Consider the following 27,715-nt stretch of genomic DNA (forward strand, 5'->3'; position numbering starts at 1 on the left):
CGAGCGCGGCCCCGCCCACCCTGCAGCCAACCAGTCAGCAACCCTAGTACTGATAAGCAACGGCTCCGCCTCCTCCCGGCACGCAGCAATAAGCACGGCCGTGATTGGGCGCCTTTCCCTTCCCTCAGGCGTGGCGGGTGCATCACGCCGGCTCGCCGGGCGGCGCGGCGGAGCGGAGCGGAGCCCGCCGGGAGCCGGGCCCGGCCCTCCCGCCATGGCCACCGCCACCTGGCGCTACCGCGGGGACCCCGCTGCGGAGCAGCCGGCGGCGCTGGGTGAGCCGGGGCCCGGGGCGGGCGGGCGGGGGCCCGGGCGGGTCGCGGCCGCGCTGACGCGTCTCCCCGCCTTGCAGTGCAGTTCTCCAACGGCCGGCTGCGGCGCGCCGAGGCCATGCGGTTCACCGCCTACCGGAGCACGGACAGCGCGCATCCCCGCAGGAAGCACCAGCGCATCCTGGTAAGGCCGGGCTGTCGCCGCCCGCGGTCCCGGGAGCCCTGGGCGCTGCGGGGACGGGGCTGCGGCCGCGGGGCGGAACCGGGCAGTCGGCAGAAAGTCTCCTCAACGCGGTTGTGAAAGTGCACAAAAGCAGCAGTTCCAGGGCAGCGCCGGGCGCCCGGAGGGCCGCTCCTCTCATCCAGCGTGCGCGCGCGGTTCGCGCTTCTCGGTGTCCATCACACATACCGACCGCGCTTTCGGTTGTTTCTGCCGTCAGTGGGCGCATTAAACAGGAATTGTTTACACACCCGCCCTCTGCCAGGTCCGTCTGCGGCGTTCGAGGGTCTCACGGGGTCCCGGTGCCCCCGCAGCGCCGCTCCCGTCCCGGTTCCTGACGGTGCTGGGTTTGTGCTGCTCAGCCGCAGTCACGCCGCTCGTTCTCATCTCGTGAGCGTCCGCTCGCCCGGCGTGCAGAGCGAGGGCAGCCGCTGCGCCTGTGTCCGGGCTCTGCGGCAGTGAAATAGCTGCCATCCATTTAGTTTTCATGCCCACATTTCCACATAAACTGCTGCACTTTGGCCATCTTTTCATTTAAATGTCATTTCTTCTACAGTGTTAAATTCCACACCAGGCTACAAGCTTATTCCCTTGGCTGATCGGTGTACTTGGGATACTGGGATCTAGCTGTAGACAGGCAGGACTGTGTGTCTTTTCAGCACTGTGCAAGGACGCACTGAGCTGAGTTACCTCAGCTAATTCTAAGAAAAACCCCATTCCAGCACTGGAGGTGCAACACTATTCAGTGGTACTGCACTGGGGTAGCATGTTGGATATACTGGGTACAATATAACACTTCTAGGGTGGAAGCCCATATCTCTGCAGGAAAACAGGCAGAGCTCTTGTTTCTCTGTTAGGTTTCTGTTACATTAGGCCTGGTCTTGTTACATTATGCCTAGGGGTCTCTGAAATATTTTTGTTCCTGTTATCACTGGGGCCACACAGTACCTCCTGCCTTGGGGAGCAGTGGGTTTTCATCGTGTTTTCCCTCGTGGCTGCGCTCTTGGCAGCTCCTGCAGGTGGGGGTAGAAGCTTCTGTCACCTCACAGTCCCTGCATTTTTGCTTTGGGGACACCGCTGTCCCTCTCCTGCCCACTGCCACGCTCCAGCTGTTACCCTGTAGTGAGCAAGACTTGGAAAATCTGCATGAAGCTTTGCTTTCTAGCAGATTTTTATAAAAACAGTCGGAGTTTAGCCCCAGTCTGTGTGAGGGAGAGAGCCGTTTCCCAAATTTCACGAAATCGCTGGGATTTTAGAGGAAGTTCTCATTCTCATAGGGGCTTCCACCACGGTAGAAGTGAATGATGGGAGGCAGCAGAGCAGGGAAGCGCTTGGAGCCGCACCCAGGGTGGGCAGGCTGTCTCCGCTCGGGCTGTGCATCGCAGGCTGGCTCTGGGAGCAGAAATGAACCTGGATAATGCAGTATGGGGCACTTTGATTAAAAATTTTGAGAGTGATGTGAGAGTAACTCTTCCGTCAGAACTGGAGATGTGCTTATTTGAAAAATTTTGGTTGATACGTGATGGTGTATTCCCAGGCAAAGGATGGTTTACGGAAGTTGTGTGTGTTGATGATGTGTTTTAGTAACCTAAAGAGAAATAATGAAAATTAAAAGCTATTACTTAACAACTAGTCAGGTCCATTTGGTCACAAAATCTGACATGTTATGTTTACACAGTGAACACACTGAAATATTTGCTGAAGGGATTTTTTTGTTGTTGTTAATTTACATTATAAGGAGATTTCTGTTTCTTTTGATAGAGAACCAAGCTTAAAGGCAGAAGGTGCTTTCTGCTGCCATTGTTAAGTTTTACAGCTGCTTATGTGCACAATTCACTTAATGAATGAATGGCTTTTTAGCTAAAATCCTCAGGGGAAGATCGGCACAGCATAGTAGAGACACAAACATTTTGAAATGCATTTAGGTGGTTGAGACGTTCCTGGTAGGGCTCTTTGTGTTTTTTTTGAGTCAGTGAATTGCAATCACTTGACAGTACTAAAGCTTTAAATGGATCATTTAAAATTACATTTTAAACCGGGTTCCTTTACTTGTGGTGTTGTCTGTCCAACGTCCTTTTGCCCAGGCTGAAATCTGTAAGATCTGTCCTGGCTGGAAGCTCAGAAAAGCTTTGAGCAACTGTGTTACGGGCCCTAAACCGTTTCAAATAGTATCTTGAGTTGAGTGGTGGAGAGGCTGGATCTCTGCACTAGTGACTGCGAGTAAACCCGGCTTCTTCACAAACTGTTGCTTCTGGATCATAGTGCAGTGGTCAGCTCAGTGAGGCATTTTAACTGTGGTGAAGCTCAAATTTGTTACATTGAGGAACTCTGAATTATGATTCCCATGATTGCTTTGCAACAGTCCCTCATCTTCTAGCCCAGTAAATCTGAGGTAGAATTAAAAATGATGGGTAGTTTCAACTTCAAGAAACATTGTCTGTCTATTAAAGATTTTGACCTAATGCACAATGTACAAAAAAATGAGCAAAGTGAAGTCTGGCTGTGTGTGTTTAGTGTCCGATGCCTGGGAATATAGAGCTTTGTGGCACCAGGGAAAAAAGCAGATGAAGAGAAGGTTTTTCACAGCCCTGTATTGAAGTAATTCTTCTTTGTTTTTCAGGTATCGGAAAGTGAAAGGCTTTCTTACGTGGGGAATAACTTCGACAGCGTAGTTAAGAAATATAACTCCCTGTGCAGGTATGGCTTGCTGGCAAAATGGGGCAAGAATGTGGAGGTGGAAGCGGAGGAATTGCTCAGATATCACACAGAGTTCCTGGAAGTCTTTCCTAAAGCTGTCTCAGAAGTTCCCACTGAGACTCTGGTTTGAATCAAGAGCATTTTGACAGGACACTCCAGCTCCACTGTTTGCGAGCGTTACATCCCTTTGGACATCGATGTTACAGACAAATAGAGTGTATTTGAAAAAGTCTTGTGAAGGAAAGGCCAAGGTGATGATTTGATGTAGCTGAAACCTAGGAATAGCAGCTTTATTATTAAGAAACTAAGAAATTAAGATTAGGAGATCTCCAAGTTTGTCTTCTGCTGCCCAGGAAACCGCTGAGCCATTAATCACCATTTAGCTTCAGGGCCACAGCATGACACTCTGTAAATTTGTAATCTGTCTGTGCTGCATGCTGTAAAAGGAAGGGTTGGTGAGCTCACCAGCCTTCACATGCCCTGATTTAAGAACGTGATCTTTGTAGCGCTGGGGCAGATCCCACTGGCCTACTAAGAAATATTCTGTATGTGAAAGCTTTCTTCTCTAATAGGAAAACCACCAAATAGGTGGGGAACCAATGTGAAATATTCTTGCATTGTTACAACCAAAGGTGTTTATTTTCTCCTTTGATGCTTTTCACTGCTCGTAGCAGTGTACACAGCACTGAAACGCACATAATTTGGATGCCAGTATTCTGCTTGATTAACAGCAGCGTGTGCCCAGGTGGCCAAGAGGCCACAGCATCCTGGCTGGTCCCAGCACTGGGGTGGCCAGCAGGCCCAGGGCAGTGACCGTCCCTGTGCTGGGACCTGGGGAGGACAAACCGCCAATCCTGGGGCAGTTCTGGGCCCCTCACACCAAGAAAGGCCTTGAGGTGCTGGAGCGAGTGGAGAGAAGGGAACGGAGCTGGTGAGGGGCTGGAGCACAAGTGTGATGGAGCTGCTGAGGGACCTGGGGGTTCAGCTGGAGAACAGGAGCTGAGGGGAGACCTTCTGATCTCTGAACTGCCTGAAAGGAGCTTGGAGCCAGGGGGGTCGGGCTCTGCTCCCCAGGAACAAGCGCCAGGAGCAGAGGAAACGGCCTCAAGTTGCGCCAGGGGAGGTTGAGGTTGGATCTGGGAACAATTTCTTCCCCAAAGGGCTGTGGGGCATTGAACAGGCTGCCCAGGGCAGTGCTGGAGTCACCATCCCTGGAGGGCTGGACAGACGGACATGAGGCTCTCAGGACAGGGGGCAGGGACAGGGGTGAGGGAACAGGTGGACTCGATGATCTGGAGGGGCTTTTCCAGCCCAAATGATTCTGTGATTCTCACTGTGCTCAGGCAGCTCCTCTGAGAACAGCTGAATAGTGAGTGTCCGTCCTGCTGCAGCTGTCAGTCTGTTGTGCAAGTGGGTTTTGTCTTCAGAAAGTGTGTCCTGAGTTTTAGGATTATACATCATGGACAGAGCAAGTTCAGGCACCCGTCAGGAGGGATCGCAAGGAATGAACTCTTCTGGCGGATAGAAACGGGTGCAGTTGATGCACTGATCAGCCTCAGGCGAGGGGGGTCAGCAGACACGGTGAGGAGCAGCACAAACCATTTGGGCTTCCCCTCTGAAATGTGGGATGGAAAGGAATTTACCTTAGAGCAATTATCCTATTTTAGAGACAATGGAGTCACATTTCTGAGAAGCTCTGAGGGCTTAAAGTGACTCGTACTAAGCAGAGAACTGGCCACAGGGAACCAAAGTGCTAAAAACACAGGAGGGTGCATAGAAGCACCGAGAAGATCCGGACACATCAAAAAAGACACAAGCATTGCAGGCAGCGCTCTGTCACCTGGACTTTGGCTGTGCATTTTGGAGCTAATTTAGTTGTCTTCAGACATATATATTTACTTTGAGCAAGAAGTCTTTATGTATACACACATATATACATGTATATGTGTGTGCCTTTGGAGGTAACTTGTTTTATTTTGCCATCCCAGATGTGCTTGGAAAACTTGTATTTGCAAGGCAGGCGAAGTGGCAGGGGATGGGGAGTACACATGGCTCTGCACCATGTATTTTAAAACATCACTGTTGCTGGACTGCTTCTTGCTAATCGCCTGTCCCTATTCTCCCCAGGTATTTTGTGGGCGTGTTAGACAAGGACTCTGGGCAGATGGATGTCTATAATGCTGAAATATTCAACATGCAGCCCTTGCTGTCAGGTAGGAGGGTCCTGTGTTTAACCCCAGTGCCAGGCTGCAGTGTGCTGGACCTGTCCGTGCCCTCAGCTATCAGCTGCCTGGTTCCTGACGACAGTGCTCTCCTGTCTCCTTGGCTGCTCTTTCTTCCTCATTTCTGCCTTCTTCCCTCAGCTCAGAGGAAGGAGGATACGTTACATTTTTTCTTATAAGGCACTGCATGATGTGAAAAACAGAAAGAGAAGGAAGCAATATCACACCTGAAATTTTGGTGAAATGTTGGGTGGAGGTGAAGGAGAGAGTGTTCGGGGTGGGAGGGTGGAAGTGCTGGACTCAGTAACAAAACTGTCACTGTTCAGAGTAAGTGCAGCCTTGTCTAAGTGTGCTTTGCTGAGAGAGCCCTGGAAGCTGTCAGGTTAAGGGACTGCATCACTGAAAATAGAACAGCTTTTCTCCAGCAGAATTGTGTTTTATTACTGAACCCAAGGAATATGGTGTTTTGGGAGCTCATTCTTCCCCTGTGCAGCAGGACCTGGGTATTGCTGCAATCCTTTGCTTTTTTTGTTCTAGGTACATAATCTCTTGTTCAATGTTCTTTAGTTGACAAACTCATACAGAGTAGATCTTGAGGTGTCGTGCCAAGACTTTCAGTAATGGATTAGAGCTAAAGGGGTACCGAATCAGTGTGCTTTCCGGGCTGCTGCGAGCCATGCATAATAACCTCTGTTCTTTTATAGGTAACGTAATGCCTGATGACACAAAGGATTATCAGAATAAATCCTACAGGGAGAAGGTAAAGCTGAAACCCCACATCATATTCTGCTGTCATTATCCAGCTAACAGTGGCAGATGATACTTGTCTGAGACTGTGATGTTTGCTTTACTGCGGAGTAAACCTGTGCAGGTTCAGTGCTCTCTGTTCCTTGTGAGAACAGCACATTGTTAGTGCCTAACTTGGCAGTCCATTCATAATTATTTTAGACTTGATTACCGTCCTGGTTACTTCCTGTCCCCTTGCAGATCAGTGTTTGTTGTATGGTTGTGCGTGGTGAAAAGTTTTAAGTTTTCTTAGTGAATGTGGAGGTGGAACAAGCGGTGGTTAGCTGAGTTCTCCTCTGAGTTGCAAAGTGTGTTCAGTTTAGCAGCGTGTTTCAATTTGCGTCTCCCTTGCACAGATGGATTTGTGCATCGAGGCCTTTGGTACCAGCAAGCAGAAGCGAGCACTGAACTCTCGGCGAATGAATGCAGTGGGCAATGACGTTGTGAATACGGCTGTGACAAAAGCAGCAGCAAATGTTATAGAGGCAAAGGGAGTAACAGGTAAGAATATTGTGTGGTGTTAATGAAGGCAACCAGAAGTGCCTTTTTCTGTCTGTTCCTTGTCAAATGTGGTGGGAAGAAGAAAGGAGTTTTCTTGGAGTGACCAAGGAAGCAGCTGGACTAGCAGCTGAGACGGGCACACGTGGAAGAACTTCCAGATCTTTCTGGTGGAAAAGGAGCTGCTTTCTCTGATTCTGTGAGACAGTGTGGGAGTTGCGTGAATGACAGGAGGTCCCTGTGACATCAGTGTCCATCCCTGCCCATTGTTGGGAGCCCTTCTGGGAGTCCCCGGATATGGGTTTACTGGGATAAAGGCCGTACATGCACCTGGTCTGAACTGGGATGCTGAATGTTCATCAGGGTGAACTGTGTCCTGGCTTCACAGTGGCATGTCTGGAAAATGGTCAGTGCCCTGAGCCAGGTCGCAGCCCCCTCAGGTGTCATCCTAGCACTGCTCTGGCTGTGCTGAATTAGATTGTCCATTGTGTGCCACCCTCCTGCGCCCTGCCCTGACCAAGAATGAGAAATGATGGAGGAGTCATGGCAGGGCAACAAGAATGGGCGATGCCTGGAGCACACGGCTAACATGGAGAGGCAGACAGCCCCGGGCTTGGTTCCTCGGGCAAAGAGGAGGCCGTGGGGGATCTAACAGCAGCCCCCAGCTACCTGAAGGGCAGTCAGAGCCAAACCCTGCTCAGCAGTGCCAACAACGGTCAGCAGCTCAACTTGCAGTGGTCCTGGGACCTTGGGAGGTCCAGGTGGGAGGCTGGGGGAACCTTCTTGCCTTGGAGGGCGGTGCAGCCCTGGGACAGGTCACACAGAGATGTGGAGTCACCAGCTGTGGTTTCCAAGCCCTGGCAGGACAAAGCCAGGGCTGCCCTGGTCTGCTGGTGTAGACTGTCCTGCTCTGAGCAGGAGGTTGGACAGGGGACCTGAGCTCCTTTCCACCGGCATGTCTGGGATTCTGCCATTCATTGGTACGAACAAGAGACACATCTGTTGATTATAGAACCCATCGCCTCTCAGCCCTTGTGTTCCATGTTGGATATTGACCTGTGCTCTCAGAGCTGCTGTACCAAATGGATGCCCAACAGAACCCGGGGTGCTAAAACCACACTGTGCCCACCCTGCAGGCAGGAGGTGCAGCAGCCAGTTTCTCTCGCTGCTCTTCTTTCCTAGAGTTTTCTCTAGTCTGGAGTGGCTTCTCTGAATTTTGAGGAGCAGAAAGTTCTTGGTAGAAGTGATGACACCAGTCTAAAACCAGCATGCTGAGTACATAGTGGGCATATGAGAAGCTCTCAGCCTTTCTGTGCATCCTGGAATGCTTTGTGTACCATCAACACCTACATGTGGCTGTAACAAAGGAAAACTGGGAAGAGCTGTAGACTTTTCCTCATTACTGTCCTAAGTGAGATAAACTGAAATGGAGTTTTAAACATTTGAAACTCCAGCTGTGACTAAACCAGCATTGACCCAAGAACCACTGTTGAGGAGACTTGTGTTTAAAGGAAGGGTTTACGTTGGGGTCATGTTCTCTGGTTTTGTTTGCATGGTCCAAATACTCTTTTTTTTTTAATGCTTTCTGTCCAAAGCTTTGATCCAGGATGTGGCCCAAGATGATGAACAGAACATCTCCATCTTCCTCCCACCGTGTAATGAAGATGCTGACAAACCAGAAAATGTTTACAAGTTTGAGGACAGTATCCTTTTCTGTGGCAGAGTGGTTTCCCACACGTGTAAGCCTCAGTGGCAGTGGTCTGGCGCATGGGAGTGGGTGCTGCCGGGGTGTGAATGGGCCAAGCCTTCTCTCACAGCTGAGAGCAGAGATCTACTGGGGGAGGTTTGTGGGCCTGCAGGTGCTGTGTCCTGCCTCTTCCCTACAGAGAGCGGGATGCTGTGCCTCCCTGTTGGCAGCAGTTCGACCGGCAATAGTAGTGAGGCCAGATGAGCAGGAGAAATGACTTGTGGTCTCTTCAGAGACATTTTTTATTGGCCAGCTTCCATGTCCTGTCATTGCATGCTCCTATTTGTAATTTCATTCCCTCCTTCCCTGCTAGAGCAAGAGCAAATAGAGCTTATCTCACTGCAGGTTGTTCAGACCAGAAGGGAGAACAAAGGCACACTTGTTGTTTTCTTTAAAATCCTTTCAGTTCTGTCCCCTGCAGAGTATAAAGCATTGGAGGTTCCAGCAGCAGTTTTTGTTAACATCACTCAGGAAGAAATCACTAAGAAGACAGAAGATAAAAGGTAATACTGCTGCAAATAGCCTTGCAATAATTGAGACGAGCCCCAATAAACTCTAGTTTCCCTAGAGGGGCAGGACAGTTGCAGCCACCAGTTCACTGTACCCCGGCGCATCTTGTGGGTGCAGGGGGAGGACGTTTGATCCAGGCACGGCTGAGCAACACCCATTGTGGGGAACGTGGGTATAGTTTTACAGGTGAGGAAGTTGTGTGCACAGCAGTGTGGTTGCCCTTTGGGGAACTGACTGCGGAGGAGGACAGTGGAGAAATCCAGAGCGGGGTCTGAAGGCAGGTCTGGCAGATGGGCCACAGAACTGTGCTGAGTGCGATGTGATCTGTCTTGCTGGGGGTTGCCATGGCTCGGCAGCTGATGTGGATGCACACTTAGAGCTATTAAGCCATTGTGCTGAGGGGCTGAAATGAGCAGGAAAGCGCAGACAGCACCTCACTGCTGTGCTCTCTGTGCCGAAGTAGAAGCGTGTCTGTGTGCCACATGGAGAGCCTGCAGTTCCTGCGGCGCAGGGACCTTCTTGGTGGCTGCACGCTGGTGGGCAGGAGCTGGCTGAACACGGTGGGCACTGACAGGAAAGTGTGCTCATCCTTCGTAGGTGTGCACGGAACTCCTCTCAAACAGCTGAGCAGTGAAGTTACAGGTTTGTCCTCCTGACAATGTAAACTGGTTCCTGGTTCTTTGAGGCTTATTCTCCCCTCTCTCTCCTTCAGCCATTGCTCCTTTGTTTTAGAGGAGCTGAAGTTCCTGCCTGCCAATGAGGAGAGCAGAGATCGCAAAGCCCGATGCCTTTGGTTCCTGGACACCCTTATTAAGTTCAGCCACCTGAAAGTGATCAAGAAGAAGAGTAAGAGTTTTTACTCCTTCGGTTTTAAGCTACCTGCCTGGTTTGTAATTACTGCTGTACCCAGCTGCCCAGAATGAGCTGTGTGATTGAACAGCGAGCTGCAGCGGTTGCTCTCGGCCTGTTTCATGCTGAGGTTGAGGATGTTCGCATTGTTGAGGTTTGACCTGCATCTGCTGGGGCGTGTATGTCTAATCCTTTTCAGTCCCTTCGTAACTGCCACGCAGCAGAATGGCCTCGTGAGATCCTCTGGGTAGGACACCAGGTAGCTTAGATTGGAAAGTTTGGGATTCTTTATAGTTTATCGATAGCTCTGTACTTATAAATGTGTTTTGTATTGTTACACCTTAGTCCTAAGACAAGAGGCTGGAAACTGTCAGCTCTGTCCTGCATCCAGCCTCCATATTGCAGGTGCAAGAGGCACGCACAGTACACAATACATCCCTTGTATCTCTGCTTTTGAGAACATCTGCATCATCCTTTGCTTATTAGCTCAGTGTGCAGATCACAGTGATCATATTTCTGCTGTATTCAGAAATTCCTGCTTTTTAAATGGCAGGAACTGCTGTTTTTGAAAGCACTGCACAAAATGTTTCGGTTGAGATTTTCAAGACTTGCCATCTTCCATAGGACTTGTGTATCTGAGTCTCCTGAAAATGTCATTGCTGGCATTTTCAAGGGCGGGGGGGTGGTGGAGGAGGAAACGGCAAACCCGGCTGTAAATATCGCCCTGCATTGCTGGAGACACCAGCGTCACCCCGTAGGACTTAGTCAAGGAGGATGTGGAAATGACTAGTCCTGGTGCTAGTAGGAATTCGTTACTGTGGTTTCAGTTCTAATAATATTTTGTGTCAGGAGCATCTATTAAGAGGCTGGAATCCACTGAAAGAAATATGTGCATAGGTGCACATGCATGCATTTTAGATTGCATACTGTTGAAGTGGGAGATGTTATCTGTAAAGAAAATAAAGGCTGCTAGGAGTCTCTGAGACCTGAAAAATGAGGGGACTGGAAATCAAGTGACTGGGTTCCTTTTAGATTCTCTGTGTTCTGGGAAGAGGTGATAAATGTTGTCGTAGTAAATGTGCTGTGGTGGTGGCTGGATACGGGCAGTATGAGGAAGAGTACGTGCCTCTCATTCCTCTGCAAAACCCCTTTCTGTCCTAGATCCAATGGGTCCCGAATGCCCCCACATTATTAGCAAGAAGCTCATGAAGAATTTCACTTCGCTGACCTACAACAATGGCAGGTAAGGAGCTGTGTTTGCTTTGACCTTCTGGGGCCAGATGCAGCAGAGCTCAGCTCGAAGGGCCGTGGGCACGGTATGGGTAGGAGGGGCAGGGGGGGCACTGTGTGCAGCGGGGGGGACTGGAGCTGACAGTGACGGTGGCAAAGCTGAGAACCTCTGCATAAGGATTAAGGGTCAGACAGATAAAGCGGATGTCGTTGTGGGAGTCTGCTACAGGCCACCCAGCCAGGAGGACGACACTGAGTTATTCTTTAAGGAGCTAAGTGAAGCCTCCAAATCATTTGCCCTTGTCCTTATGGGGTCTTCAACTTGCCAGATGTCAACTGGGAATATCACACAGCTGGCACCAACAGGTCCTGAAAGTTCCTAAACCATCTGGATGATAACTTCTTGGTGCAGGTGCTAAGGGAACTGACCAGGAAAGGTGGCTTCCTAGATTTGGTTCTCACTAACAGAGAGGCTCTCGTGGGAGAAGTGGCAACTGGTGGCTGCCTTGGCCACAGCGTCCACGGAGCAGTCAGGTTTAAAATCTTTGCTAATGGGAGGAAAGCTGCCAGCAAGACCTTAACACTGGATATGAGGAGAACAGACTTCAGGCTGCTCGGATAAATGCTTAGCAAGATTCCCTGGGAAGAAGCCTCTGAAGGTGCTGGGGCCCATCAGTGATGGTGGTGGAGGAAGGGCAGGCACCAGTCTCTTTGCTCTGGTGACAGTGACAGAGCCCAGGGAACGGCAGCAGATGTGCCAGGGAGGGTCAGTGGGACATGAGGAAAAGGTTCTTCACCCAGAGGGGCTGGACACTGAACAGGCTCCCAGGGAGGTGTCACGGCCCAACCTGACAGTGTTCAAGAAGAGACTGGACAACGTCCCCAGACTCACGGGGTGACCTGTGGGGTGTCCTGTGCAGGGACAGCAGTTGGACTCTATGATCCTTTGGGTCCTTCCAGCTCAGGACATTCTATGATTATGTGATTATCAGGAAAGCTACCAAAGTGGCAGATAGCGGTAGCTTCTCCTTCATACCCATGACCCGGCAGGCATCGGGTTGTGGCTGGTGATCCTTTTCAGACAGTGTAGGTGTAAGGTGTGGCTGGGGGAAGCAGGTTCATGTGTGCAAAAGCCAGTCTGCACCGGCAGTCTTAGCTAGTCTGACGCAGGGGGTGCCCGTCCATCCGTCTGGCTGTTTCTGGGCGCAGGACGGCAAAACGAGCGCTTGCTGTGCAGACGGCTCCCGCTGCGCAGCTGAACGGGCAGCTCCCCGCGCGTGCGTTTCCACTGTGACCCAGGCGCTGGCAGACGGATGTGTCAGCTCTTCACCGTCCCGGGGTGGGTCAGGACGGGCAGTGCAGTGGCTAAACAGCGGTGCTTTTTTCATGCTTGCATAGTTCAGTTATCATAACAGGGGTACTTTTACATGAACCTCGTCATTGAAACCTAGAGAGCCAAAACTGCATGAAGGATGCCACTGAGAAGTAAGCAGTTATAAACCTGGATAAACGTTTTCAGCAATCCTGTTGACTGGAAGTACTAAAATACAGGGAAGAGTGAAGAATATCCTTGCTCCTGCCACAGTGCCGTCCTCATGCAGGGGCAGCCAGCAGCCTCTGCCAAGAAGGGATGTAAAGCCGACACTCAGCCGTCGCACAGCTACGCTGCTGCTGTTGATCTTACAGGAGCGGACAATTTGATGTAGGAGCAGAGAATTTGATTTCAAATGGGCCATTTTTTGTCTGAAGGCTCCAACAGGTGAGAGCAGCCAGGCCCCAGAGGACTGCCAGCCAGGGATCTGCGCTGTGTGGATTGTGTGTCTGAGCTGCCGTTAGTAGTTACAACGAATGCCCTCTGCGCAGCTTCCCCTTGCTTTTCTTTTCCGAGAGACCAGCCTGCCAAAGAGACCGAAGTGCCGTTAGCTGGTGACTTTGTCAGGCTGCACAGTGAAGCACAAGCCCAGATTGGGCTTGCACTTCTGAACAGAAACGGGGCGGACAGAAGTGGGCTGTGAGAACAAGCCCGTTAGGCCCCTCTGATCAGAGGTCTGCGCTGCTTCGAGCTCTTCTTTGGTGTCTAGGAGGAGCCAGTCGTGTCTAACCGGCGCTCCAGCTCTGTCTGTACCTCATGGGGGCTGTGTTTTGGCTTGGCTGACGCTCCACATCTCACGTGTTCTCCCTCTTGCCACACAGTGTCCAGAATTTAGTCTCTGCATCAATGAAGGCTAAAATCACAGCGTATGTCATTGCACTGGCTCTGCACATCAACAACTTCCAAACGGACCTCACTGTCCTGCAGAATGACCTGAAGCTCCAAGAAAGCAGGTGAGTCCTTGTGTTTGTTCGTGCCTGCCCATTTGTGCTGCGATCCTCCGACAGCCCTGGCGAGAGCTCTGGAGTTCCTCTGGCACCAGCTTCTCAGAGGCTTTTTCTAAGGCCTGGTGCTCAAAGGAGGGTGGTTATGTGTCTCAAACTTTGCAAGGGTGCTTGTTGCAAAGATGTCCTCAGGTGCACGAAGAGGCTCTTCAGCTATTCTGCAGGCAAAGGAACTGAGGCTGGCGGCTCCAAGATGTCCAGCTGGGGCAGGTCCCAGGACAGAACCCTTCCCCTGCCCCCAGCTCTGCTTCTGGCCTGACAAACCACGTCCTCCGTGCCCCTTCTTGCTGCAGAGCTCCGGTCCCCATTGGGTACCAATCGGGGTGTAACTGCAGGAAAACGAGAAATGGGTTTTTTTTTCCTCACAGTCACACTGTGCACATGTCGTTGGTGTTTACATGGAGGAATCCCAGGCCCCTGAAATGTGCCCACTCTGGGCTCGGCGCTGAGGCTGTTTTTGTGTCTGAAATACTGACAGACTTGGGGACGTTCCTGCAGAGCATCACAAGGAGAGGCTGTGGGCAGAACTGCTGGCTGTGGCGTTTGAAACAAGGGTTTGCCAAATCAGCGTTAGCGAAAGTGAACAGGTAGAAAACAGCTTGCAGAGGAAGTGTCAGGTCAAAAAACTCCTGCTTTGGCTTCCATGGCAGTTGCCCCCTAGACTGTTGATCTTCCATGGAAGAACACGTGTGAGATGGATCTGCTGCCAGCTGCAAGCCCCGCGCCTCCCAGCAGGTGTCAGCCGGAGCCGCTGCTCTGCCGGTGCGTCCTTCTGAACGGATCGGAACCGCTCACCCTGTGCCTCAGGCCCCGCACAATCCATCTGGAACGGATCGGAACCGCTCACCCTGTGCCTCTGGCCCTGCACAATCCATCTGGAACGGATCGGAACCGCTCATCCTGTGCCTCTGGCCCTGCACAATCCATCTGGAACGGATCGGAACCGCTCACCCTGTGCCTCTGGCCCTGCACAATCCATCTGGAACTGATCGGAACCGCTCACCCTGTGCCTCAGGCCCTGCACAATCCATCTGGAACAGATCGGAACCACTCATCCTGTCCCTCTGGCCCTGCACAATCCATCTGGAACGGATCGGAACCGCTCACCTTGTGCCTCTGGCCCTGCACAATCCATCTGGAACGGATCGGAACCACTCATCCTGTCCCTCTGGCCCTGCACAATCCATCTGGAACGGATCGGAACCACTCATCCTGTCCCTCTGGCCCTGCACAATCCATCTGGAACGGATCGGAACCGCTCACCTTGTGCCTCAGGCCCTGCACAATCCATCTGGAACGGATCGGAACCGCTCACCCTGTGCCTCTGGCCCTGCACAATCCATCTGGAACGGATCGGAACCGCTCACCCTGTGCCTCTGGCCCTGCACAATCCATCTGGAACGGATCGGAACCGCTCATCCTGTGCCTCTGGCCCTGCACAATCCATCTGGAACGGATCGGAACCGCTCACCCTGTGCCTCTGGCCCTGCACAATCCATCTGGAACGGATCGGAACCGCTCACCCTGTGCCTCTGGCCCTGCACAATCCATCTGGAACGGATCGGAACCGCTCACCCTGTGCCTCTGGCCCTGCACAATCCATCTGGAACGGATCGGAACCGCTCATCCTGTGCCTCTGGCCCTGCACAATCCATCTGGAACGGATCGGAACCGCTCACCCTGTGCCTCTGGCCCTGCACAATCCATCTGGAACGGATCGGAACCGCTCATCCTGTCCCTCTGGCCCTGCACAATCCATCTGGAACGGATCGGAACCGCTCACCCTGTGCCTCTGGCCCTGCACAATCCATCTGGAACGGATCGGAACCGCTCACCTTGTGCCTCTGGCCCTGCACAATCCATCTGGAACGGATCGGAACCGCTCACCCTGTGCCTCTGGCCCTGCACAATCCATCTGGAACGGATCGGAACCACTCATCCTGTGCCTCAGGCCCTGCACAATCCATCTGGAACGGATCGGAACCGCTCACCCTGTGCCTCAGGCCCTGCACAATCCATCTGGAACGGATCGGAACCGCTCACCCTGTGCCTCAGGCCCTGCACAATCCATCTGGAACGGATCGGAACCGCTCACCCTGTGCCTCAGGCCCTGCACAGTCAATCCGAACTGAGCTGAACTGCTCACCCGGGCTGCTGTGCAGGTGATGGTCACACCAGGGCCATGTGCTTCCCAGTTCAGTCCTGTTGGTCCCTCTCAGGAATGCTCAGAGCTCGTGTGGAGCTGTGCGGGGATACAAACCTCACTGCCGCTGCGGAAATCCCTGTGGACTGTCCAGGGGGTTCTGTCAGTAGCAGGAGTTATCATGGCCCCTGGTCACCTCTTGGTTTTGCAAGCTCCCTAGTCGGCCTTGATGCAATTACTTGTGGTTTTGCCCCAGTCATGCTCTTTATTCTGTGGTGGGTAGAAGTGGGTTTAACAGCAGTGTTTGCTGTTGGCTTCCATTCCATTATTTTTTTTTTTTTTTCTGGAGGTGATATAAACTTTTTAAGGTTTTCGCAATTGATGCCCAGGTTTTGTTGTTAATGACTGTATTGGAGCTGGGAACACGGTGCAGATGCTGTTGGGAAAAGGGTGGAGGAGTCTGGGACCTGTAAAAAACAAGGAGACACACACCCGATGGGACGGTCCTTGCCCGGAGCGGGAGTTTGACTGGAGAGCCCTTCCCGACTGACCCTGCTTGTATTCCAACGATAATGAAGTCAGCTGGGAGGATCCTGGGACTTGTGTGTTCCCAGGACACCTGCTTTCCCGTGGGCTTCCCCCTGCGCTTCGCTCACTCTGACAAACCCTCACGTGTGTTCTGGGTTGTACCTTCTTGCCTGAGCTCTTCACACTGCGCATCTCAGCCAGACCTCTCTTCTTACAGCTGAAGATGCAGAATTTCAGTGGCTAAAAGGAGATGTTCCTGCTGTACGGCGTGCAGCTCACCGTACCACGTGTGGGAGATGAGTGTACTGGGATGCAGCAGCCGCTGAACTGAAATTGTGCCTGTTCTCTTCGTAGGGAAGCGGAGAGGAGCATTATTTGTTCTCAGCTGGGCATTGTGCTGGGCAGTGGGTTTGTAATGCTCTCCAGGGTGGTGGTGACAGCTCAGGGCATTCCAGCCTCCCGGGAAGGCTCCACCTCCTAGTCTTTGGCTGCTTGCAGCTTCTGTCTCCGTGGTGCCCCAGAGCTGCAGGGAGCACGTCCTGCTCGCTGCTGCTCCGGCTCCTCCCCGCGGGAAGAGGCTGCTGATGTTTCCTGCGGTGTCGCGGTACGGGGATCGGTGCGCCCCACTGACACGGTGCTCTCTGCTGTGTTCCAGGATGATGGACATCGCAAAGGCCATGCGGCTGAAGATCTCCAAGGCGAAGGGGCTGCCGGGACTGGGGGACGATCAGAACCACAAGCTGGGCACGCTCTCTCTCCCCTTGCCGGTGCAGAAGGCGTCAGTGAGCCAGCGGAAGCGCAAGAAAATGAACTGAAGCTCCGGGAGGTGTGAGCGGGGCAGAGCAGTTCCTTCCTCAGTGCGGTTCTGCACTCACGGCACCACGGGGATGTCGGGTTTGGCCGCTCAGCATCAGCACCTGGCCCTGCCCAGACCCTGTCGTGAGGCCGGGCTGGAACAGGCGCTCACCTCATTAAGCTGCTGCCTTTTTGTGTTTATGCAGGAAAAGCTATAATAAAGCATCTGTCTTTCTTCCTGTCCGCATGAGGGGAGAAGGATGCAGGTTGTTCTGGGGCAAGAGAACATGGTTTGAAGTGGCAGGTCTTCCACCAGCTGCTGTCTGGTGGGTTCTGGCCGTGACCTGTCAGTCTGTGGCCCATTTTACCACTTTCTCATGTGTGCAGAGTGGAAAGCGTAGAAGGAGACAGACTTAGCAAATCCTGACTTAGACACAGGTTTGGCTCTGTGTGGGTTTGTTTCTCTGGAGTTTCAGTATAAGAAGAAATGTAAAGATGCAACACAGATGCAGTATTTCTGCCTTTTTCCCTCTCCTGGCTTCTTGCCTGAGGGGGAGGGCTCTGCTGACGTGGAGCTGGTGGCGCCTCGGCAGGGGCGGCTGGTTGAGTGCACAGCTGCGGGTTCCCTGTGCTCAGGAGAGAGACTCCTGCGCTCATCTCTGCATTTGCACTCCAGTCCTGGACCGCTGGCTGTGAGTGTCGTGTGGGGCTTGTGAAAAGTCGAGGGCCACCCCGAAAAGAAAAAGCTTGTTTGAAGCAGGAGCAGCATGTGATGAAGGTGAGATAAAGAACAGTCTTTTTGAGGAGTCTACTTGAGACAGTAATTAGGGTTTAGTGCATCATTTGGGGATTTAAGGGTAGCTCCTTACATGCCTTAATGACCTGCTATTCACAGCTCTCATTAGAAGTGACACAAACATCCAGTTTTCTGGGTAGAAGATAATTAATGCCCTGGGAATTACAGGCTGCAGATAATGGGATGTTTTTGTCACAGATGTTGAGGTTTGAAGGGATATCTGGAGGTGACCTTGTCCAATGCCTCTGTGCAAGCAGGGCTGCCCAGGGCTGCGTCCAGATGACTCGGGTATCTCCAGTGAGCTAAATCCGCGGCCTGTGCCGGCGCTTGGTCACCCTCGCAGTGACAAAGGCTTCCCTGCTGTTCAGAGGGGACCTCCTGTGTGTCAGTCTGTGCCGCTGTCCCCTGGTCCTGTCACCGGGCTCACCCCATGGCACCCTCTGCTCAGGTGTCACAGACATGGGTGACATCTGAGCCTCCTCTGCTCCAGGCTCAGTCCAGCTCAGCCTCCTACCCGAGGTGCTGCAGTCCCTCCAGCACCTCTGCAGTGTGTCTCTGGTCCCGTGGAGCCCAGAACTGGGCCTGGTTCCCCAGGTGCAGCCTCGCTGGTGCTGAGCAGAGGGAAAGATCCCCCTGTACCTGCTGGCGATGGCCCCGGTGCCACCAGACCCCGCCGGTGCTGCTGCGAGGGCACATTCTGGTGCGTGTCCAGGTGCGGGGCTGCAGGACTTGAGACCCGCGCTTGGGGAACCTCTGGCTTCCCTGGGCTCGTTCTCAGCCCTGCAGCAGAGAATTTGCTCAGGGAGCTGATCCGGATTAAACCCCTTTCTGGGGTCTGGTTTGGTTTTTACTGTTACTAAGATCAGGTCTGCACGTCAGAGACAGCAGCTCTGTCTTAGACTGGTAAGAAGCACTACCCTGAGATATTCAATTAGTTTATCCTGTTTACATAATTCCAGCTTATTGCTGCTGTGTTTCAGATAGATGATAAGGCGCATGGGAAGCGGGGAGTGGATCGTCCTGACAATGCTGTGGGTTCTGGATGAAAAATTACCTCCTGCTGCAAAGCTGCTTCTGTGTGCCCAGGTGGGCAGGGAAGCAGAAAGCAGAGGTGGTTGCTTGACCAAACAAGCACAAAGTGATGCTCTCTGTGATTTGGAGGCGCTTGCAGCAGAGATGAGGATGTTTACAGCGTCTCCCGACATCGGGCTGCCCACAGCTGAGGCTGTTCTGAGCACGTCCAAGAGCAGCCCCGGCGGGGAAACGGTGCTAATTTAGTCTGAATGGGAGAATGACTCGTCTGCAACGCGTGTCGCCGTGGACCCTGCGCTTCGGAAAGCAGCCGCTCGCCTTCCCCACGGCACAGCCGAGCTCTTCACCGCGCGGAACCGCGTGCTGAGGCAGAGCAGGCAGTGGGGAAAGGGGAACAGAGACCCTGGGTTGCGGCTGGAGAGGAGCCCCTGGCTCGGGCAGAACTGCGGGCAGGACAGAACTGCGGGCAGGACAGAACTGCGGGCAGGACGGGGCTGCGGGCAGGACAGAACTGCGGGCAGGACAGAACTGCGGGCAGGACGGGGCTGCGGGCAGGACAGAACTGCGGGCAGGACAGAACTGCGGGCAGGACGGGGGTGCGGGCAGGACGGGGCTGCGGGCAGGTCCCGCGCTGCCCAGATGCACCCAGAGCCCCCAGCCCTGTCCCCCCAGCCCCGTCCGCATCACGGGAGGGGTTGTGAGCAGATGGGCTGATCCCTGCGAGACAACAGCAAAGGAGAGACTCAGTGCCTGTGAGGAAAGATGCTTTTCTGGAAATGAGGTTTTGTAACGCCCTGCTCAGCTTTCGGGGGTCACCTTACTCGTCCTGGGCACCCAGCGTGCAGGAGGGGCGGGTGGATCTCCCTGCGCATCTGTCCAGACGTTGTCCCCAAACACGGCTCTGCCACCCGCTGTGCATACAAATGAGCCAAATTTAGCACACAGAGACGAGATGTTCTTTATTACAGAGCTGTGCAAGTCTGGATGCTGGAATAAAGCCACAGGCCAGCAAGAAAAGTAAATGGGATTATATACAAAATCTTACCACTGCTCAGGGCAGCCCTAAAGAGCCAACTGGTTACACATTTGTGTATTGGTTACTTAATCCTTTTAGCATATAATGAGCAACGTTCAGCTAAAGGGCACTTTATCCAACAGTCTTGAGATGTGTTAAAGCAAGACTCAGCTAATTGTGCGGCTTCAGAATGTCACGGTATCACAGAATCACAGCATGACAGGGATTGGAAGGGACCTCCAAAGATCATCTAGTCCAAACCCCCAAAAAAAGCTGCAAGGTCGGTACTGTCTGCAGTTCGTGATCAGGTGTTTTGCAAGTCACTCTGATCTTTGTTATGTGGGCAGACCGACCTAAAACTGAAAGGATTTACAAATCTTTAGGTTAGCAGTGGCAGACAGGATCCATTCTTGTAAGTGGTAACAACAACACAGAGCAGCTGTCCTGGCCGCCGTGGGACAGAGGACACAACCCTTGCCAGGACACCGGCTGTGGGAGCAGGGGCACGGACACGTCTCACCTGTCCTGTGGCTCCGAGCCCGTGCTGGACGCAGCGCAGCTGGACACGGTGCAGCTGGACACGGTGCAGCTGGACACAGTGCAGCTGGACGCAGCACAGCTGGACGCAGCACAGCTGGATGCAGCTGCTGCCACGGCCGGGCAGCGTGGGGACACCCCGGCCAGCACAGGAGACGGGGCAGATCCTGCCGCGGGTGGCACCGTGTCTGTGTCTGAGCAGCGTGTCCGTGTCTGAGCACCGTGTCCGTGTCTGAGCAGCGTGTCCATGTCTGAGCACCATGTCCACGTCTGAGCAGCGTGTCCGTGTCTGAGCAGCGTGTCCGTGTCTGAGCAGCGTGTCTGTGTCTGAGCACCGTGTCCGTGTCTGAGCAGCGTGTCCATGTCTGAGCAGCGTGTCTGTGTCTGAGCACTGTGTCCGTGTCTGAGCAGCGTGTCCGTGTCTGACCACCATCCCGTGCGGCAGGGCGGCTGCCTGGTTTGAAGGTGACCAGAAGCTCTTCCTGCTCCTCAGGCACCACTGCAAATCCCTCTGGTGCTTCGTGGGTGCACAGATGGCTTTTCAGTCCTCTCGAGGTGTCCAGCCACCAGATGGAAGGTTCTGTGACAGAGGCTGGACATGGGCTCTCACGCCCCATGGTGCGGGGCTCTCCAGGGCTGGAGTCACCTTCTCTTGTGATGTTGTCTCACAACAGGACTCTGCACAGGAGCTGCAGGGAGAACTCGGCTGTCACCACCACCACCTTTCCGTGGATGAGCATCCCCAGTTACCTTAGAGCAGACAAGTGCGCTCTCTGAGCAAAGCACAACACGAGCTCTGTGCTGTCCCAGGACGTGTGTCCCGCTCTGTGCCGGGCTGGGCGCTGGAGACGCGGAGAGCTCAGGTTGTTTGCTCAGCACCGGCCGTGCCGGGCGGTGGGGCCGGAGAGCTCAGGTTGTTTGCTCAGCACCGGCCGTGCCGGGTGGCGGTACAGGAGAGCTCAGGTTGTGCTGGGCTGGGCGGTGGTGCAGGAGAGCTCAGGCTGTGCTGTGCTGGGCGGTGGTGCAGGAGAGCTCAGGCTGTGCTGTGCTGGGCGGTGGTGCAGGAGAGCTCAGGCTGTGCTGGGCCGGGCGGTGGGGCCGGAGCCCCGTGTCACAACCGGCACCCAATCTGGGGTTTGCACAGGAGCAGCAGCACCCGGCGCTGCTTCCATCCTGCTCTGTAACCCGTTGGCATAATGCAGGAACATACAACATCTGATTCCTGAGCGGCACTGAAAACTAATTAACAAACGTTCACTGGATTTTCCCCATTTGTTCCAGACTTTGTGCCTGAAAGTACTGACCAGTCAGTGTCTCAAATATTGAAATTGAAAGATTAATTGGGAAAGTAAATTTTATTTTTGCTTTCCTTCTGAAGATTGAGTCAGTAGGAGCATTTGGACATTTCCATAGTGACTGATAGTGTAAGTATTAGTATTTGAAGACAATACTTGAACTCTGTACAGAGCTCAACCTGCTGACAGTCGAAGGATACTTGTCCATTTGACCTCTTCCAGTCTTACTCCATGTATTGAAATTTTCTTGCTTACGTTCTGCCATTCGAAGTGAGTCAAACTTTGTGTAAATTTTGTGTAAATTCCCTGTTTGCCTGCTTGACAGCGCCTGGTCCTCCGTGGGCACTGTGCTGTCCCCAGGTGCAACGAGCACAAAAGAGGACGCTAAAGCTGTGGTGAAGATGGAACTCTCAGCGTTTTCTGTACGTGTGGATTTCTGGGGTCCAGCTGGTGGGAACCAGGCCCCTCTGGCAGCGTCTGAGCGCAGAGGTGCCCCCGGCCCCAGGGCTCCGGGCTCCGGCCGCCGCGGCAGCCCCAGCAGTGCGGTCACAGATCCTGTTTCCGAGGGTCTCGGCGTTGGCTTGGGGGTTCACACGAGTCCCGTGACGGCCGCTGTGAACAGCCCGAGCCGCCGCAGCTGTGGTCGCGGCGCTCGCTTCCCTGCGGGCGTTCTCAGAGCCGTGCTGAGCGTCTACAGGTGCTTCTGCAGGCACGTCCCCTCCTGGCGACCGCAAGCCAGGGCGGGAACGCTGCTCACAACACATCATCGCTCACAACAGCCGTCACTTACAACACATCATCGCTCACAACAGCCGTCACTTCACGACGCGCCATCGCTCACAACACGGGCCCACCTGTGACATGCGGCCACCCATGACACGCCATCACCAGCACCAGCCGGGTGGAGGTGGGGGGCAAGGTGCTCCAAGGGACAAGTGCAGGAGAGCAGGGGCCACCTGCCTGGCCGGGCAGCCAGCACCTCGGCTGTCCTTGGCTGTCCTCGGCTGTCCTTGGCTGTCCTCGGATGCCCCAGCACGGCTGCCCTGGCACGGCTGCCCTGGCACAGTGGCCCTGGCACAGCTGCCCGTCCAGTCCCAGCCGCCCGCCCGGCCGGTGCCACCGGTCTGGCCGCCACCCGCGGTGCGCAGAGGACAAAGCTGCTCGAGGGCTGCAGGACCCAGTGCACACACATTCCTGCCTCCAGAAAGAGGCGCCAGCTGAGAACAGCGCACAAGGCGCCTGTGCTTGGAATCCAGGCTGGCGGCAGCAGCTGCCGGGGAAGGAGGAGGAGAAGCCATGAAACTGTCCCAGAGCAACGTCCAGGAGTACGGGGCATGGCTGCCGGCTGCCCGAGTCCCAGCGCCGCAGGGCCGTGTCCCCCAGCCACCCCAGTGCCGCTGCCATAGGGCCGTGTCCCCCAGCCACCCCAGTCCCACCACCACCCTCACCAGCTCCAGGAGCAGGCACTGGTCCTGTGCCGCTGGGCACCACCACACCTGCAAGTCCCAGCCTTGGCACAGCGGGGACGCAGTCCTACCCAGTCAGAGGTACCTCTGACTGCAAGATGTACATGCCCAAGGGTTGTATCATGCTTAAAAATGGTGCTGGGCACCTGGGTTGCTGTCACACGTCTCAGGACACACCCCTGCCTTCTGCATGGAGACCTTCGCGACACCCCCTGGGACCTGCCCGCAGCCAGGCAGTAACTGTGGCGTGGGCTCGCAGCTCTTGAGAATGGGCAAAACGTAATCGTGCTTCCAGCTGTGGAAAAGGTGCCCAGCAAAGGACGTTATTCCTGCCATGAACTCCCTGACTCTGCCAGCCCTGCCTGCACTCGCCGTCCCGTCGGCGAGACCCGGCCACGCTGGCAGCGCTGGGAGCCCCTGCCCAGCACGGCTGCCCGTGGCACCGCGGGGATGGTGACCGTGGCACTGCCAGGATGGTGCTGGTACCCGTGGCACCGCGGGGATGGTGCCGGTGGCACTGCCAGGATGGTGCTGGTACCCATGGCACTGTGGGGATGGTGCCGGTGGCACTGCCAGGATGGTGCTGGTACCCATGGCACCACGGGGATGGTGCCGGTGGCACTGCCAGGATGGTGCTGGTACCCATGGCACTGCGGGGATGGTGCCGGTGGCACTGCCAGGATGGTGCTGGTACCCATGGCACCGTGGGGATGGTGCCGGTGGCACTGCCAGGACGGTGCCGGTGCTCGCAGACCCAGCCGGTGCCGCCGGATCAAGCTGCCTCAAGCCAGCACAGAGAATCACACGTGAGCAGGGCAGGAAGGCTCCTCCAAAACATGAGAAAACAGGTGTCTTCCCCCCAGCCTTGGTGCTCCCCCCGTCGCCCCCACGTGCCAGCGCGCACCGTCGGTCACACGCCGGCCAGGTGGCACAAGCTGCGGCTGCAGATGACGGTGACAGAAAGTGCCACAGGAAGGACGTCCAGTGAATCCTCCATCCCACAGCACGTGTCGTCTGCACCGCCGGACCCGCCACCACTGCTCGGCTTTTCTCAGAAATCATCGCCTCCCGTTCACCATCCCCCGTTGGAAAGCCTGGCCCTGAGCCCGTGTTTTCGGGGCTGGTGGCCCGGTGCAGGCTCCTCGCCCAGCCCAGCCCCAGCGCCGCGGTGCGCTGGTGTGAAGTGTCCGTACGCGCAGCCTGTCCAAACCTCAGCGGCTCCGCACGCAGGCCGTGAACCTGCAAGAAGTCGCCTGCATTAGGACTGCAGGTCGCCAGGCTGAAGCTCTGTCCGTTACCAACACTGCCAGCGTGAGCACTCTGGACAACCGCTTCATTCTCTGCGCGGGCAGCACCACGGCGAGCTGCCACACACCTGCTCCTCATCACCACAGGCACGGAGGGTGGCGGGACAGGTGAGGTGTCCTCACATCTGCAACCGAGACCATGCTCCAGCTGCCATTGCATTTCTGAGATCATTGCTGCCAGTTATGTCACCACGTACAGTGAAAATCCGGAAGAAAGCCTGCCAGACACCAAGACTGACGCCGAAACCGAACTGTATGAACACACGCAAGTCAGTAGCTCCAGGAATTTAAAGCAGAAAGGTGAACTGGAGCAACAGCAAATGGAGCACTGAGCTCCGTTTCCCCCTCTCCCTCAAGAAGCACCATGGTATGTGAGCTGTTGATCCTGACACAGCCTCCGATCCGAGGGAAACCCAGGACCGGCACTTGGCAAAGGCCTGGGCACAGCAACCACATAGAGGCAAGTCACAGAAAGGCACTGGTGCACCATAGTCCTATTTCTGCTCTGTGGCAGGGACAGGAAAAAATAGAAGAAGTGTGCACAGTGGGAGAAATAATTCTCAACAGACGAAGGAGGAGAGAGAGAGGTCAGTGCTATCTAACATACCTCACAGCAGGGTTTCCATTATACAGAATATAAATGCCAGCTTCTTTATTCCCATAGGTCTGATTGCTACGGATGATGCCTTTTCCGTTGCCAACTATGACAATGCCTGAGCAAAGGCCACTGTGTATCTTATTGCACTACGGTTTTATTTTTGCACGTGTAGAGATAATAAAAGCAAAAGGAAGGAAGGTCACTCATAAAAGTGAGCAAGAGGAGACAGCAACCACAGAGAAAAGCAACAGCTCCCAACCCTGCTGGGGAAAAGGGCAGAAAGGTAATTAATCCAGCTGCCAATAAATCACTGTCAAACGGTCAAGGCAGACTTAACTTTTATGCCTCTCAGGGGTTCTAGTACATAATGCCAAATTTCCCTTCCCGTCACATCGCAGCCTCTTCTTCCTCCAGCAGCTGCTGCTGCCTCCTGCAAGGGCTGCGCTGGGCCGGCGGTGCTCTGGTCCCGCAGGACACGGGGCCGGCTGGTGGGGCTGCACGCCCGACACCTCCCAGGGCGCTCCGAGGAGCAGACCCCGGTGACAGCCCGCGGGGCCGGGGTCCAGCAGGGAGGTGGCCTCACAGCGCGGGGCCTTCTCTCCAGCTGCTTCGCACAGCTGGACGTGCTGTCAGCAGCCACACAGCTGCTCCTCTGCAGGACAGGGCCAGCGTCTCCCGTGCGGTGCGGGGACCTGGGACCCCTGAGCAGGACAGTGGTCCCATCCCGGGACCTGGCGGAGGGGCAGGGTGGGAATCGCCAAACCAGGCAAAGCAACCAACAGCAGCTCAAAGCTGCAACCGTGGCTCCGTGGAAGAGCTGCCTCATCCTTCTCCTCCTCTTCCTCCATGGGGCCACAGCTCTGCCTCCCCATCCCTGTGCAGAGCTCACAGGAGAGCTCAATACAGCCTCAGGGTCACTCGCAAGGAGGTTTACATCCACCTCTGCCTCCCCCCGCGTGGTGACGCCCCTCGGGATGACCACGGATACAGCGCTGACCGAGCAGGGACGAGGACACAGCTGCACAGCTGCAGGCACCACCGACCTGGAGGAGAACCCAGTGCTGGAGAGCGGGCTGCTGCTCCTGCCGGGGCTGGGCAGGGAGCCGAGACCCCGCACCAGCTCCCGCCACAGAAAACGTGACTCCCTGTGTGCGACAAATCACTCGCAGCACACTCCTGATTCACTACCTTGCTTGCACAAGTTCACTCATTACACAGGGATGTTTACTTGGCAGGGAAACATCCCCTGCCCTCCCCTCTATACACAGTAATTTTAAGACACATACCATAAAATATGAGATGTTTCGAAAAGATGGACACACTGCCTCAACGCTGGATGGATCACATGGGACCACAAGACTTGGCGTTACACTCCTGGCCCACAAGCTCCCCAGACATTACATCCTGCCACCTTTTCTTGTGGGGATATGCCAAAGACCATTTGTAAATTTTTGTGTAATTGTAACATGTTGCCATCATGAAATATACTGCTTTGAAACTGGGTCCATCTTTTTGAAACATGCTGTAGAGCAGGAGACAGTGCATGTACCATCAAGCAGCACATCGCGGTGCCTGACCCTTGGGGTTGGCTGTAGTCTAATTCATCAGCAAAAACCAAAGAAACAGGCTGAAGTGCAAAGCTCACAGCAAGGTCAGTGTTTGCTACCCAGGGAGGTGAATCCCTGCTGGCCCTGGCAGAGAAGCAGCAGGCGGGAGGAGGCGCGCGCTGCCCTCATCGCGGCCCGGGGTACGCACCAGAACAAGGGGGTTGGCTCCCTTACGATGGCCGCGCCGGCCGCGCCGTTCGAGTGGGGGGTGTTGTCTGCCATCAGGCCTCCTGCTGACAGACGCAGGAATATCCCCGAGGCTTTGCAGTGGTGGACGTCATTCCTCAGCATGATAACCTGCGGGGAGGAGGAGAAGCACCTGTAGCTGTAGTTGGAAGGATGAGGAAGAGGAGATAACCAAGGGTAGAGCTCTCCCTTCTGCAACCTCTGTGCATCAGAACCCTCAGGCAGGGACCTGCTGGAGAGGGGCCAGAGCAGCCCCAGCAATGACCCGAGGCTGGAACAGCTCTGCTGGGGACAGGGGAGAGAGCTGGGCTGGTCAGCTGGAGAAGAGAAGCTCCAGGACACCTTAGTGCACCTTTCAGTGCTTAAAAGGGGCCCATGAGAAAGATGGGACAGACTTTTGAGCAGGGCCTGTTGTGACAGGACAAGGGGTGATGGTTTAAACTAAAGGAGGGAGATTCAGGCCGGACATGAGGCAGAAACTGTTGCCCTGAGGGTGGTGAGAGCCTGTGCCAGGTACCCAGAGAGGTGGTGGATGAACCATCCCTGAGACATCCCAGGCCAGGCTGGACGGGGCTCTGAGCACCCTGAGCTGGTGAAGGTGTCATAGAATCATTTCGGCTGGAAAAGACCTTCAGGGTCACTGAGTCCAACCATAACCTAGCCTAACTCCAGCACTAAACCATGTCCCTAAGAACCTCGCCTAAATGCCTTTTAAACCCCGCCAGGGATGGTGACTCCAGCACTGCCCTGGGCAGCCTGTTCCAATGCCCCACAGCCCCTTCCGTGAAGATTTTTTTCCTAATATCCAATCTAAACCTCCCCTGGCACAACTTGAGGTCATTTCCTCTCGTCCTATCACTTACTACTTGTGAGAAGGGACCAACACCCTCCATGCCCCAACCTCCTTTCAGTCCCTGCTCATGGGTTGGACTGGATGAGCTGTGAAGGTCCCTGCCAACCCCAACCATTCTGTGACTCTACCCAAGCGTGAGCTCTCTGCCTG

General features: G+C 54.5%; 2 protein-coding genes across 5 annotated transcripts in view; one reads left to right on the top strand and one right to left on the bottom strand.

Moving 5' to 3' along the window:
- Positions 1-27,715, bottom strand: part of ZBTB5 (zinc finger and BTB domain containing 5) — a 60,598-nt gene that overhangs the window by 17,847 nt on the left and 15,036 nt on the right. For all 4 annotated transcript variants that reach the window (XM_082074739.1, XM_082074737.1, XM_082074735.1 and 1 more), the window contains exon 2: positions 26,675-26,823. In XM_082074739.1, coding sequence (XP_081930865.1) covers positions 26,675-26,817 — 143 coding nt within the window. In that variant the 5' untranslated portion in view covers positions 26,818-26,823. The remainder of the gene's footprint in view (positions 1-26,674; positions 26,824-27,715) is intronic.
- Positions 134-17,120, top strand: POLR1E (RNA polymerase I subunit E). Its single transcript, XM_082074751.1, has 12 exons — positions 134-275; positions 353-456; positions 3,113-3,189; positions 5,317-5,402; positions 6,116-6,171; positions 6,554-6,698; positions 8,291-8,398; positions 8,849-8,945; positions 9,665-9,798; positions 10,963-11,044; positions 13,225-13,356; positions 16,734-17,120. The coding sequence occupies exons 1-12, from the start codon at positions 215-217 to the stop codon at positions 16,891-16,893; spliced, it is 1,242 nt and encodes a 413-aa protein (XP_081930877.1). The 5' UTR covers positions 134-214; the 3' UTR covers positions 16,894-17,120.

Source organism: Streptopelia decaocto (genome assembly GCF_964273445.1).
Source record: "Streptopelia decaocto genome assembly, chromosome: Z".
Lineage (NCBI taxonomy): Eukaryota > Metazoa > Chordata > Aves > Columbiformes > Columbidae > Streptopelia > Streptopelia decaocto.